The sequence below is a fragment of the Zophobas morio genome, unplaced genomic scaffold (genome assembly GCF_036711695.1).
Source record: "Zophobas morio isolate AGI-343-1 ecotype UQ-CSIRO unplaced genomic scaffold, CSIRO_AGI_Zmor_V1 ptg000005l, whole genome shotgun sequence".
Lineage (NCBI taxonomy): Eukaryota > Metazoa > Arthropoda > Insecta > Coleoptera > Tenebrionidae > Zophobas > Zophobas morio.
In genome coordinates this window covers 5042865-5058381 of record NW_026972110.1, presented here as the reverse complement: position 1 = coordinate 5058381, position 15517 = coordinate 5042865, and the positions used below count along the sequence as shown (strand labels likewise).

The window sequence follows — 15517 nt, the reverse complement described above, 5'->3', positions numbered from 1 at the left end:
AGTCATTATGAACAAGAGAAAGAATAAAAAAACCTAGCATACCCACATATATCTCTGCAATATTCTAGACTATTGTTCAAATGAATTAGAAGAATTATTTTTATTTTCAACGGGTACAAAAGTGCAAATTTGTAAATTGTGATATTTGATTTTTAGTTATGTCATTTTTAATATACAAAAATATTAGTTACGAATTTTAAAGTTATTTAAATTTACATTTTCCGCAGAGACAGTTAACGAGTTGAAAAATAAATCAAAAATGTGTCGACGATCTCCTGTGAGTCGGTAATTAATTTATTATTAAAAGTCACTACAAACGTTTCGGATTATAAGCAAACTTCACAATACTTCACATACAGTAACTTTATCGAATTCTAAGTTGTTTAAATGTATCACATCCCTTCTGGTTGTCATGTTTTTTGGATATTATCTACATTTTATGTTTCTCTTTAATGGGTAAAATTATATTTTGATTAAATCAAGGCGGATATGAATCTACACTGAATGACAAGTTATCAAAAATTAATCATTCGTAGACATAATTGGAATAATGTGTCTAAAAATTTAAGCAAATAAAGCTATGGGTTTTTTTAAGATTCGGTTATATTGATAGAAAAGATTAAACTAAATATTAATTGCAGTTTTTAGACACTTTTTTAACGTTTTATCACTTGTTAAATTTTAAAAACAAAAGCCACATTTCGATATTTGATTATACTATCAGATCTACTGAACTTCAACCTTTTTTTTTGGTATCGACTTTGTTTACTATACTTTTCTCATTCGTTTTTCCACTTCTCTTAGAATGTCATGAATAAACAAGGACGGTTCTTTAAAAAACTGATAACACCATCCTGTTGATGTCTGTCAACTTCTTCTCAAAATACAGTACGTAAAAACACTCCATAACACGAGCAAAATTTTTTTTAAATATTTTTCATAGACAAAAAAGACTTTCAAAAGCGAAAATAATCGACTTATAAGTCGCAAAATCTTCTTTACTAAACATAATGGTTTCTTGTTGTAATTGACCTGGGAACATTTTCATAAGATATGATTTTGTCAAACTCAAAAAATTATTTTCCGAAAATGTTGCCTTTTGTGAAACAAATATTTCTACAATAATTAATATACCTGAAACTTGAGTAACTTCCCTTCTACTCTTTGAAGGTTCATTGAAGATTCAGGACCATAAAACCATAAAAATGATGTCAAGTATACACTACTGGGAAGTCCTCACAAATCAAATCCTCAATATAACTGTCTGTGAAGAGGTTCTTGTTCTGATGTCATTTGTACCTGACCATCGTGATTTACGCCTCCAAAATGCTGATCTTTTTGTGACACAGGTAGACGCAATCATTGTGTGAAAACTTTTTCAATACTAGGTAGTACATTAAATCGGCAGCTGTAAAAATTGCTGAATGAATTCAATGACCAACCAGTTGCCACCGATACAACGAACTATGTCAATATTTGCAACTAATCACTGCTAAAGCAAATAGATCTCAATGATGTCGACCAATTTATTTATAACCTCAAAGGCAATCTGTTTATATAACTTTCATTTTGCACGTAGCTTCAGACACTAATTCTTTCTTTTTTTTTAATAGTAATTATTCTGAGAAGAGCAAAAGAGACTGGACGAACTGGTTCGGTGGAGAAATAAAGAACGGATATAATGACGAAGCACAATAGCTGTTAAGGCGGAGCTTTAGTGAGAATTAATAAGGTGTGCTAAAGGAACCTTATTACAGCCTGATTTGTCATGATATATTACAAACGTATAGAAAGCCGCTTTTCGTCGGAGAATTCAATTAAAATGTCCGAGAAAATTTCATCAATTAACACGGTAATGGGCGTTTAATTTTTAAAGTGAGCCACCACCGAAGTCTACTGCTTTTCGCAGATAATATTTTACGTTAAAATAATCTTTAGAAATATATTACATTACCCCAAAAGTAGCTCCATTATTTTCATCTTCTTTCAGTATTTTTGGTTTTCTCTTTGTTTGGTTTTATAATCCTCACTAACTTTATTTCCAAAATTGTACTTAAATTTGCTCTATACAAGAGTAGAACTATTTCTACTTAAGTAAAATTTAAGTTAAGTTATATTATATAAAGCAACTGACAAAGTATTTGCGATTGTTATTTCTGTTCTTCATCAGAAAACATCAATTTCGAATTGCTGAATGTGAACGCATAAGCTCACCGCAATACCCATTGCACAAAAATATCATTTTTCTCCAAAAATTAGAAAAACATGAGCTGTTATAATTCAGCACGTGACGAAAGTACTTTTTTACGAATGAGAGGTATTGCAGACTCAAATTAAACCAATAAATTAGTACTACAAAATTTGTCTAGCGCTATTAATAGTAGACCATATGAAAATTCAATTCGTTGGTGTTAATATAGTAATTTTTTCTTAATTTATCTTTTTTAATGGCTCTTTTATAACTTCTTGGAACACAACCGATAGTCAAGATTACAGTACAACTGGACGCTGTTAGTAACACGTTAATAATTTAAATTTCACTTCTGAGAGCTACTATTAATTTTTAATTATAAAAAAACCAAACACGTAGTTATTTATACATAGATAGCACTATTGATCTAATCATCTCGTCAATTTCACTGAAAAAAGTTTCGCTTATTTGTCAGATACCTACACTGCTGTGATATGAAATAATATAAAACAGCTGTGGGCGCCACACAGATAACAAAACAAGGCAAACAGATCTGATAAAAATTACTTATAGATTTCGTAGAAAAGCAATTAATATCTTGATTGAAGCTAACTTCCTGTTATGTAGCGTACAAAATAAAATTGTCTTATTTACTATCCAAGTATAAAGCAAAAAGCGTATCAGAAATAACACCTGACAAAAGAAAAAGTAACATGTTATGTTGTTCTAGTAACAGAAATTAACATAAATTCGGTTCATTTTCTTGTGTAACAAGCGTAGGTTTTGAGGTATTCTTTAATGTTTATGCACAATAAAATACTAGCAAATTTAATATGTTTTGGGTACATACTGATGGTGAAAATCTCTCCCCCGTTCCCGTTATCTTGTACATACATATATTACATCGAATTTATGACTTCCGCAAAACTTCAAACCGTTTTCCTCCACGATTTAGTAGAAGTACTATTTTAGTAGTCAATATTTACCTTAGATAAAAGCACTTTCACAATAAAATTACCGGGAAACGTAGGCGGATCTAACAAAAATATTGAGAAAACACCAAATCTTTGCAAAGACAACGAAATCCGTCCTGGTTTATAAACGCTGTAATAAACTGTTGTTTTCAGTTTATATCAAGTTTATATTAAGCTATTAAATAAAATCAGATTTAATTTTTAAGTAACATACGTAAACAAACAGAATATATCGATTTTTTTAATAAAATCAACGATATCGAAGAAAAAGGACCCTATAGAATATACAAAGCGTTTTACCTAGTAAAGATAATATTCATAATCTAACTTGCACATTGTTAATCTAGCTGATGATAATAATAATAAAATAACGAATTTTATCGCGTTATTTATCTCACGGTGGCGCCGCTGTTTACTTTCGTTATTCGGTATATTTTAATCTTTTAAGGTGTACATGTAGGTAGCCTAAATGAGCAACAAAAAAGATCCGGAATAAAAATGATGAAATAATATATATTCGCTTCATTCCACAAACTGTGGCGATAAAAACAATGTGATACGATAGAACTAAATTTTTCGACAACACTGCCACCACTGTCAACCTCGCACAATATTATTCCTAAAATATTCATTTCATTTGATGACTGGCCAAATTCATTGCAAACGTTATTGCAGAAACTCTCACAACCCATGAAATTGGTCGCTATTTCAGTAAAGCCGTTAAAAAGCGGTGGCTTCTATCAGAATCAAGTTTTTAACTCGAAAGTAACATAATAGAGCTATCCTGTAACCCATGTTACCTGGGCGGTCAAACAACGTCTACAAGACATCGAATCGTCCGACAAAGCTGAATGTATCTCGTAAAAATGAAAAACAACAGAACACATGAATGGTCCGAGAACACACAAAAGATTTACAAAGACGGTTGAAACAAGAATAACAAACTACTTTTTTTGATTTTACAATTTTACATACACCAAAATGCCCAATGCACAAACTACTTAAACAGCTCTGAATATTCCTCTATCGAAATATTCTTCTTTTGTGAATGAAATTTCAGATAAGATCTTTATTTTCAGTCTAACCAGCACCCCAGGAATCTCAAACGAGTTCCCACACGTTTTGGCGTCCTGAGATAAGTTCATCGGTTTTTGTGTTCGAAACCTTTGTCTTGGGTTTGCCCGAACTACCTGATGAGAATTTGCCAACGTGTATAATCATAACATTTAGCGAACGGCTTATTTCGCGGGCACATTCCTCGATCAATCCCTGTTATTAATTTTTTTTTTGGAATAATATATTGGCCATAATGTTAGACGACTGATCCACGGAATCAAAAAGCCAGAGTCATTTCCCCATTGAGATGTTCCACGAGCGATAATCTTTTCAGACTTTTTGACGGTTTCTCATATTTCATGCGATGTCATCGTTTGTTACGGCGTTTGAGCGCACCGCCCTTTTTCTGAGAATTCGCCCCTGCTTCTGACGAGGCCACCCATTTAACACACCCCTGAAAACACTATTGTTGAGATATTTTAACGCCAGCGGCGCCCAGTTCCTTGAATTTTTTCTGCGGAAGATGTAATTTTCCAAGTAACGTCAATATACATTTTTCATGGAGAAGTTCATCAAAGTTAATTTAACGTAACCGAGACTGATACATTTTTTATCTCTTTGTTTCAATCAATTCACGATTGACTGAATATATTATCGTGAAAAGAAATGGAATTCCTTTAAATTTATAGCATTTATTATTTTTCGGTATGATCAGAATCTCTTTTTATTTAACAGAAAACAAATGAACATACATTTTCGATTCTCCAGTAGCTATGGTAATTTCATGTTTTACGCCTATGGCATTGTCTCAAAAAGTTTATTAAAAATAAAATTATTGCTAACACTATCTGTTTTTTAAGCAATCTTCTTTATTATTTACATGGATGATCTACTTTATCACCTCATTAATGTTTCATTTAATGTCCCTGTAATTGTAGCATCGTTGTTAGTTATTATTACATATGATTGGTGTTGTATTATAAATACAAGAATTAATATTGTATTTATACTCATTAAAGATGGATCTCCCTCGTCTGTATAGTAAATATTTTAGGAGTTAATTTCATTACCAACGTACCTACATATACATACGTCATATTTATCTACAACAAAAAAGTAAAGCTAGACATCCTACAACGTGTAACATGAATTTAATGATTTAACCGAATACTAAAAAATAATAGCACAGCGTTCTGAAGCACGCTGTTATTGATGAATTGATGATGCATTTTCCACATTTCGGTAAACCGAAGCCACAACCCTCACCCTACTTTTGTGTTGTCATCAGATGCGACGCTTTCCGAATACCAGCCCTCACATCGATAAATAATAAATATGCAAGAATCACAATGGCTGCCAAGAGCCATTGTTCTCCTCCAAATTATCAGGACACAGATCAGAGTCAGGTAACCTCGCGACTAACTACAAGCGTTCAATAATCTTCTGTTCTAGGAACTCAGTTATGAACAATCATTAATGTCCAAAATCAGTCGTGTCGTTAAGGATATTATCAGAAAAGGTGTTGAAACTCTCTTTGTCTTGAAGAAATTACAACTGTTCTAAATAACTTGGAAGTTTGTAATACGGTTCTCATTTGGTTCTACGTATTTTCACAATGAATCACTTTCCTTGAAGTGCTTTTCTAAATACGCGTTTCGTTACAAAGATAATATTTTTTTACAAGTAATCGATATAGCACTATCTACGTGAACAAATACATAATTTGGCTACATAGTAAGTAAAATGTTAACACCTTTTTGGCAATGGCTACTGGAGCTCGGCAAGGGAGTACTATGTATAAATAAAAGTGTGCAATAAGAATAAAGATGTTTTCTTTTCTGTGACTAGCTAATGGGGAAACTTTAGTTCATCCATATTAAAACATTCATAATTTCTCTCCTTAATTCTCTGAAATCGTGACTCAATATCGACGTTATAAATACATGATGTAACAGATTTGGCATAAACTGTATACTTCAGTTTATTTCAAACTGCGTGTGTACAGATACCTATTTAATCCTTTATTTATTTACACTACTTACCTGTTAATTTTGACGTTGACAAATGCTAAGTCAATTTCATGATTAATTTGTTCAAATTCTCATGAGAACGAATTGGTTTTATATCTTTAACTACAAATAAAAAAAAATGCAGCCAAGCATTAATTTACAACTCGAGTAGCGTTAACTGAATAAATCAACTTAACGAAATGGTTGTCAGTACAAAAGTTGTGCATTATTAGTTTGACGAATAATTCTTTTTTGACACTTTGTCTAAATTGTACAATTCTCAACTGTATCATTCAACGGTGCTATTGTGTACGTGTATAAATTTCTTCTTCTTGGAATTCCCATCCTTAATGATCATACCTAACGACCCGACCTAACATCCCACCTAAAATTTTGTTTTTAATTTATCGATTTTCGTAAACCGTTTTTAAATTATAGGTGAGTTTTAAAATGCTAGGAAAACATAATCTGTAATCACACATAACTAATTATTCATTAAAAAGTGTAACGTGTTAATAAATAAAACCTACGCTGCCGTGTATTAATCATGATAATGTAAACCAACGGGAAAACTCGTAAGAGCAACGTTAAGTAACAATAAAAAGTGCAAACAGAAATAAATCACACACATAGAGATATTGTTGAGCGGTGACGTTCCCGCTGACGTCTACTAAATTAGAAGAAAAATACAGCGGTTTTTCAATGAAATCTGGTTTATGGAAACGTGCGGTAACTTTGATGATAAATTGGTTTCTTGTAATAAATGTCATCTAATAGAAAACCGTGCGTTTTAATAATTCAACAAAATGTGTCTTTAAATATTTGTGGGTGCGTGCTACGCGTCCACCATCAGATTAACAACGAGTTCTATTGCTATTATGCTCTTGCTTTCTGTTATGCCCAACGTCTACTGTCTGCGATTTCCCGTGTTCTGAATACATTATTTCACTTACGCTTTCGTCGCATCACAATTAACATAAAAATGGCCACTCTCCTGATGCAGATAAGTAGTGTAGAAAAGAAATTCCGCGAGGTTATCGACAGTTGATTAAATCAATCAATAATCCAAGGTTAACACTCACACGTTTCCAAGTCAAAGGTATCAAAATAGCCATCCAGGACGTTTACATTTTTGCTAGCATTTTTATGTCTAAAATTTGCAGCGCGATTTCTAGGAATTTCCTGAGATTTTTCGTTCCGATCGTTCTTTTCGCTACTGATATTTATTTATGTTCTAAACACTGTAGCCAATCTTTTAGATTTTGCTTACATTGCATTTTTTCGAAAATAGGACGCCTCGAGAGATAAAATATTGAAAATCGTGGCACAACTATTGAGATCTACGACCGGATATGAATGTATCTGATATTTTACACCTTGGAAGGCCACCCTGAAGTTTTCCTGTCACGAATACGTTCAATGAACTTACAAATTAAGAATCGCAATTGCAATTTTAATAGACTCAAAAATCGTGTTTTCTATTAGATTTAAATCAGAGGCGTACTTTTGTGGTGGATAAGGTGTGGTTGTTTTGGATTGACGTTCTATGGAATTTCCTGACCTTATTTCTAAAAATATACTTCTACGTATATAACCATTATATAAATTTTAAAAACTGTGAAAAATTTTAAATTTTATACAATTTTGACCACACGTACCATGTGTCTCAGACATTATTTAAAAACTAATATTTTGATTTTTATAAAAGGTGCCATCATCAATATCATATACACTAAAACTGTGATAATGCATTGACGTAAAATAGTATGACATTTTTTATAGAATGTGTACCCAAATGACTGATAATGATAACTCTAAGCCACTGATTGCATCGATTTTGTCTTTCACTTGATTTGAAACATTTGGTTTATCCATGTTTTCAGGAATTTGAAACACATTCGACCAAATCGAAAAAAAATATTTTTCAAAACAAATTCAAAGAGATACCAGCGTTGACTTAAATCTCAATATGAACAAAATAATAATACTATATGACAATATACTATATACATACATATATACATAGGTTAAAATAAAATGTCTTACATTTGACATAAAGTTAACGGGTTTTTACACTACCTGGAAATTTTAAAAAACTCGCTCCTTCGTGGCTCTTTCTTCAAACACATTCGTAATGTAAAAACCCTACTGACGTAAATTGCTATGATTAAACTACTGAACTTTTCAACATTATATCATAACTTTGTTGACACACTTACTGTTATTATAATAAGCACAGACTACTTAATATACAAGTTTGAAAACTTGATGTAATTTACATTCGATAATTTCTTTTATTGAAGGGAAACCCTTCTGAGTCACTTTTAAATAATGCGTAAAAAATATATTTGTCAAATGTCCATTCACTATCCGTGCATATGTAATGACTTGATGAATTCAAAACCAGTGAAGATATTGTTAGTGCCACATTGACTAAAAATAGCTTCGGTATATTACGAAAAATGTTATTTCACTCAAAATTAAAATCTTGTAGGGGGCAGCCTGGAAATGGAAGTATTGTAATCGAGTCCCTCGATCAAGTCTCTATTTTTACGTTCAATCGACCTTTCATGACCCCTAGACTACGAAGAAATAGATCCGCGTTTCTGTCTGACTGTCTGTCTGCCGTCCGTGCGGATTTTTTTAAATTTCATTATGCACGTTGAACGCATTATTATCAAAGTTACTTCGTTATTTACTGAACTCATTGGAATTATTTCAAAATCAATGATATATCAAGAAATTGAAAAGAAAGAAAGAAATTAAACTGTACATAATTTATGCAATGATAAACTTTCGTTTATAAAGAATATTTGACAAAAAGGGAGTACAAACCTATTTAAAGTAACCTCATTTGACATACACCTGTTAAAAGTTTTATGACTTAAGTCAAACTAACTATTGTATTACTTAACTTAGTTCACAGCTACATTATGCCAACAATGGACAGTAATAATCTTGCGTTTCGGGTCCACAAAGCTTACAATAGCCAGTGTTACTTATAAAGGTGCTTTGGATTAAGCCGTTTAAGTCATAAAAGTTTTAACAGGTGTATGTCAAATAAGGTTAGTGTATGTTATAAAACATCTCAAAAATAGCTCATCTTACTTCAAATTTTTTAGCTTGAGTAACGTGATGTTTAGTTGCACACTTCAATACCAATGTCCCCACCAAAAACTTTCTAACGTCATTTCAAAAACTATTGAACAGCAAGTCGTAATTTAAATTATTTTAGTTTTTTTTTTAATTTAACCAATGCGATATGAATTTTCCATTACCCGGTATAATTACTGTACATACTGAAATAGAAGTATTGTCATTCCACAGGTTAGGAACACACACTGGTGTTAAATAACGTAACTCTAATATCAGTCGTCAGCCGATATAACTCATTCGGAAATTCCAAGTTTTTATGTAACTGTAGATCGTAGGTATAAGAATGACGAATTATGTTTACAATCAAAGGAACAAACCAAACCTGGCTATTAATAAAGTGATAATGACTTTAAACGTGAGTACTCTCCTCTATCGTATTTACACGTGGTTATTTGCCGGCACGGTTTACAAAATAGAAGCTACCATTTCACAACAATTTCGAAGATGAAGCTGGTTTACCATTCTAAAACTTGCTATTATGTTCATGCTGAGTCATCTAAAGCGCACGATAAACATTCTCTTATGTTATTAGATCTAATCTTTTACAAAAAACTTTATGTGTAGACCATCCTCAACTTTTAGTTGCATACTTTACGTCCACAACGAACATAATTTGAAATAATATTCCCGTATCTTTTCTATCTAAAGTATATCAAGAATAAATACACAGCCAATGAACTTATTTACATTACCCATCACAATTCCACTAAATTAGCGATCTTCCACACAAAGAAAACCAATAATTATTGCTGTTTTATATTTTACTTTTCCCTCATGTTCAGTAACACATGTTATTAGACCCCACTTACTTGCCGCAGCCTGTTGGCGGTAAAAAATAATTGGCGAGTTTTGGCGGTCCAGTCTGGCCAGACTCAACGATTCTCTTTGGTTATGGTGGTCTTTTTTGTGGTTGTATGGACGAAAGGAAACCGCGAACCCTACCTGCAGGCTGTACAAGTTTTAGCGCTTCGGAAATAACAGGAAAGAAGATATTCCGATTTTTGCTGAGCTAAAAAACTACAAATTGCAAAATCATACTTGGACGGTGTATAGACTGATGGAAATGATCAAAACGTGGCAAGTGATTTAATTACACGGAGTTACAGACAATTACAAATAAATTAATTTTAACAACATCAATAAAACTTAAAGTGACATTCATAATCCAAAGATTGATAGCTAGATGAGAAACACCATGTGTTTTCATTGAAGTGTGTTATTAACACAGAAAAGAATGAATTCACAAATTATTTACATGAACAATAAAAAAGGAGTTTATTCAAGTTCTTATATTTAGCAGTACTATTCTCAAGCAAAAAGAATAAGTTGCATGTATGTTGTAACTTAGTATATTAAAAAAAAACTCATCTATCTCGTATTGCCCGCAGGGCTATCGTTGGTGTAAGGTTGGAATTAGATTTTATATTAGATACATCAGTTTTTTAATATTGTATTACACATTAATTTGGAATAAAGGTATCTATAGTAACTTCAATAGCAATAATCATGTCCTACGAAAAACTATCAAGACCATCAATATGTTTTTTTCCAAGGAAAATACAATTTTGCATATCGTTCAAACGAATTTATTACATTCTTCGGGTGAAAATAAAAACTGGTAAGAAATCCTTCGTTTTTCAGAAGAAATTTCAAGTGATAACATGGAGGTTTGCTTTAAAATTTAAAATGTACCTTAAAATTCTTATGACGCTACCGAAATTTTTTATTCATTCGCTTCGAAAAGTGATGACAAGTTCTCCTTTACCCTGAAGTTTAATAATAATTGATACCCAATTCTAACTTTACGTAACAGGTAAAAAAATTAAATATGCACGCTAAAATTACACAACGAATTTCTCCATTTCAAAGTACATATTAAGATTCACTTAGTGATTATAGAACACTGAAAGAGATTTTTGTTTATTCATTCTTTTCACAACGTTATCAAAAAAATGTTTTAAAAATGTATTCCGAGACTTCTTTCTTATGCTTTAATAAATAATGCACCGTTTTACGTTTTTTAGGACGGCTGAGTAATGTCTCAAAAACATAATGGCATATAGATCGATGTCTTCATTCAGTAAAATATTGGATACATTTTTATTGAAAAATACGCCCCCAGTTGCAATATTGCTTCTGCTTGAACAGTTATCTCCAAAAATGAATTCGTGAGAGGTTTAACTTAATCGATTTTCTTAGTAACGAGTTATCATTTTTTCCTAAAATTCTGACAAGAACAGTTATCTCAAAATTAATATATTTATATATATATATACTACAAAGTTGGTGATGTCATTTCAAATTACTTAATCATATTTGAAATACACATTCTTAAATACCCTTTCAATTATGACTTCATAATTAATATTCTAATGTTCCTTTAATATTACAAATTTGTATAGAAATTTCATTTATCACTACCTTCACTACAATTTTTCAGACACAACTATAGTATCTCAGGAAGTTTGAGTCGATTATTATTTATTTATTTGCTCTATGCAAAAACTTATGATAAAATGCTACGTCTGGGCGCATATAATACGTTTCGCGGCAACAGTTCATGTCTCGCAATAGCATTCCTAAGAATAAATAAAAATTCTCAAGCTGAAGAATTTTACCTTTAAACCAAATTTGAAGTAGACTGCCTGCATTTTCGTTGTCCATTTCGGCAACAACTGTTATAAAATAAAATGAACAAAGTCGATTAAATTTTTACAAAAAATTAAAAAATGATAGTGGACCATTCTCAAAGACAAAGTTATCGTTTCATTTTTTTATAGACAACGTTACTGAAATTTGATACCCGCAATAATTCAGCTTTTTGCCGGCACATGAGTTACTTGAAATTAAAACCGTGGTTCGGTTAATGCACTAATACTACACAAAAAAAATAAGAAGATTATGTTACATATCTTTTATAACAGTAACTATAAATACATACACATTCCCTGGAAACGAAATTATATTATTCAAAAATTTTTTGTAATAAAAGAAAAATGTAACCTAACGGTTCTACAACTGTATTTGTTTTTAATAAATTATCTTTTGTAATGGTGTAAACTTAATATACAAGAAGACAAAACCACTTCATCATTGCAGAATCTAATATAATCAGACTAAACCGGATACGTCGAGTCAGTGTTTGACAGCAGTCTGAAATTTACAATTTTTATCTTCTTAATTAGTTTTATATTTCAGTTTTTTTTTATCTGCATACTTAATAACTTTGTTTAATTATCTGAAACAAGTTTTAAATTTGACTCAGCTTTTCTACATTTAACATTAGATCTAGATATACCGAGAGAGCAATAAAAAACACGATCAAAGACAAACTTCGAAAAATCGACGGCTGTCTTTGATCCTGTTTTTATGACCTCCTCTGTACTTTTATATTCCACCTCATTTTTGCAACACAAAATCTATTGCAGCAAATTTACTAGTAAAAGCATAATAAATCATTTGCAAAACTGACAAGTGGTCAGTCATTTTCCTTATCTTTCTTTTCTTTCCTGACTTACCGCAAACTTAACTGTCATAAAAACATCATTTTCCATCTGAATTCTGAAAGGTATTAATGTTCAGTTCAGAAAGCAATAACCGCTTCTTCTAAGTTTTTCATTGTCTCCGGATTAGAGGATTTAACTCTTCGACTTGAAGTAGTTTAGGATTTGCATTTTCTTGGAAACAAAACCAGGTAAAGTTCCAGCAAATGCAAACGCTCGTTAAGGCAAAGTGCTTAGACATTTTCTGTAATTGCTTTTTAATAATTTTTTCTTGAAAAATTCTTTCATAACTGAATAGGTTACATTTGAGTTTGAGTCAAATTACTTATAAATGCATTAATTGCGAAACATACGTTTTTTGTTTTAATGACAACAGACCTATAATTTGAACAGACCTGAACAAGTTTCATAGAAGTATTAAGTAATTTGATTTACTACTAAGGCAAGTGTACCTAAAACGTAGACTTTGATGAATCTGTGTAAAAATAATAGTATTCCTTTAATAGTTTGTTTGATTTTTGTTTTTAAATAATGTATACAATCGTAAAAATCTGTTATTCTTATCCACATCCATTTTGACATTTTTTAATTGATTGAAAAAACATGTCTTACTTTTCAAGAAACATTTCATTATGTTTAGGGACGACTCTTCACTGAGACTTGATGAATTCAGTGAACAATTTGTTACAGATCAGAAAAAAATTGTAACGAAATTTAAAAAATGAAGAAAACATGACTAAAACATGTAGTAATGTCTCTAAAACACAAAATCCTTTTCGTTTTTTATTTAGTTTACTGTTGTAATTGATTCGTTGCGTATTTTTTCAATATGCTTCTAATAATACAACTACAAAAAGTAAAAACTTGACACAACTACAATAATGACAAGAAAATGACACATAAATATAACATAATGGATTGTTGAGGAGTTGCCTCATTCCAATAAGACGAGTTTCAACAGGTTTCCCGAAATATGCGAGTTATCTTAATGACGTAATTATTTAAAATAACAAAGAGTTACGAACCATTCGATGCTCCTATATCCTTTGGCACAGCAATGCAGTCCTTTGAATTTTCCAGCAATCGCAAATTCTTCCGAACTTGGTTCTTTCGTGAACTGCATGTGAGTTTCATTGGTACTGTAAGTATTCGACGAACAATAATCCTCAATAGCAAAAACCGGGCCAAAATACAACAAGCACACGGTAAAAACACCAATTTTTAACACTGCCATTCTTCTTAACAACTGATGTAATTCTTATGATCTAATGAGTCACCGCGGTTAAATTAAACGTTTTTGTTGATGAATTTAAATATTAAAATATATCGCATATTTAATAAATATAAAATATTTATTAGCATGTGAACCGTAGATCAATGGAATAAATAAATTTAACGCGCCATTTCTGTGATGATAAATCACTGCAGTTTTTGTTAATTCACGTGTTTGCGTATAGTGAATACTACATTTGCTAAGACACTGTTCACACTACTACCGCTGCACGTGAAGTGGAGTCAGAAATGGATTTATGTTTGTTCGTTCCTCTTCGGATTTCACCTGTTCTGCTTCGGGTGAGGTCGTTGAAACGAGTGGAGGGGAAAAATCTGCACACAATGCACAATTTGACGTTGCTATCTGCTTCTGGGGGATGGATACCACTTATCATCCGATTAGATTGGATGCAAAAACAAACAGCAAAATTTTGTATAAGATGAAGGGGATGATACGAGTACGTGTTTAAACGATAATATTTAGGCAACAAAAGGATGACAAAACTGTGTGTAGTGTGTACCGAAATATACATATTTCATAATTTTTGGAAATGTAAAACTCAACAGTGCACCTGTGTAAACTAGAGACAAGGGAAATTATCAAATTATTATCATCCACTGATCCGAATTCTCTGCTGAATACTTTGAAAACATCAAAATTTGTGATTTTTCTGTTTGTTTAAAATCGATTTTTGCTTATACCTTACCTTTAAGTAAATTTGTGTAGGCAAAAATTTAGGTCATTGTTCGGCCCTACATTCAGTGGAAGATGTTATTAAAAACTAACATTGTTTAGAACCAATGTAAGTACCAAATTCGATTGTTTTTAAAGTTCTAGATGTTTCCGTCAGGTTAGTGGCCAAACAAACGCAGGAATCTAATATTGTTACAAACTCACCCCAACAGTTGCTGTATTTAGGTTCAGTTGTTTTAAATAAAAGAAGAAAGATGCATTCTTTTTATGCTGCAAACAGATTTTTTGATGATTTTTTAAGCAGGCTATACTACAGTAAGAATTTGGTCGTTGGAATAGGAAGTATACAGACAATACAAATTCTTCTTTTTCTGAAATGAATTTGAACACTGATTGTAATGAAACATTTTTTTTTCAACATTAAGCAAATTACTAAAAATTTACCTATAACAAATATCGATCAAAATAAATTAACTAGTTTGGCATCACACTATATTATTTCAGGTACAAGTAAAGAAGTCTTAGAAAATTTAAGTCCCGATCTTTTTTGTCTAAAATTATTGTCAAATTATTATTATTGTTAGTTTTGTTAAAGTAGAATTTAGGAATGTACTTTTTGAGTTGTTTGTATTTATATGTTTTATCAATATAGTTGTATATGT

The 15517-nt window shown here is 31.4% G+C and overlaps 1 protein-coding gene across 1 annotated transcript in view; it reads right to left on the bottom strand.

Moving 5' to 3' along the window:
• Positions 1 to 14405, bottom strand: part of LOC135122399 (X-linked interleukin-1 receptor accessory protein-like 2) — a 46154-nt gene extending 31749 nt beyond the window's left edge. The window contains exon 1 of the mRNA XM_064046573.1: positions 13915 to 14405. Within this exon, the coding sequence (XP_063902643.1) occupies positions 13915 to 14123 (209 nt within the window). The 5' untranslated portion in view covers positions 14124 to 14405. The remainder of the gene's footprint in view (positions 1 to 13914) is intronic.
• Positions 14406 to 15517: the final 1112 nt, after the last annotated feature.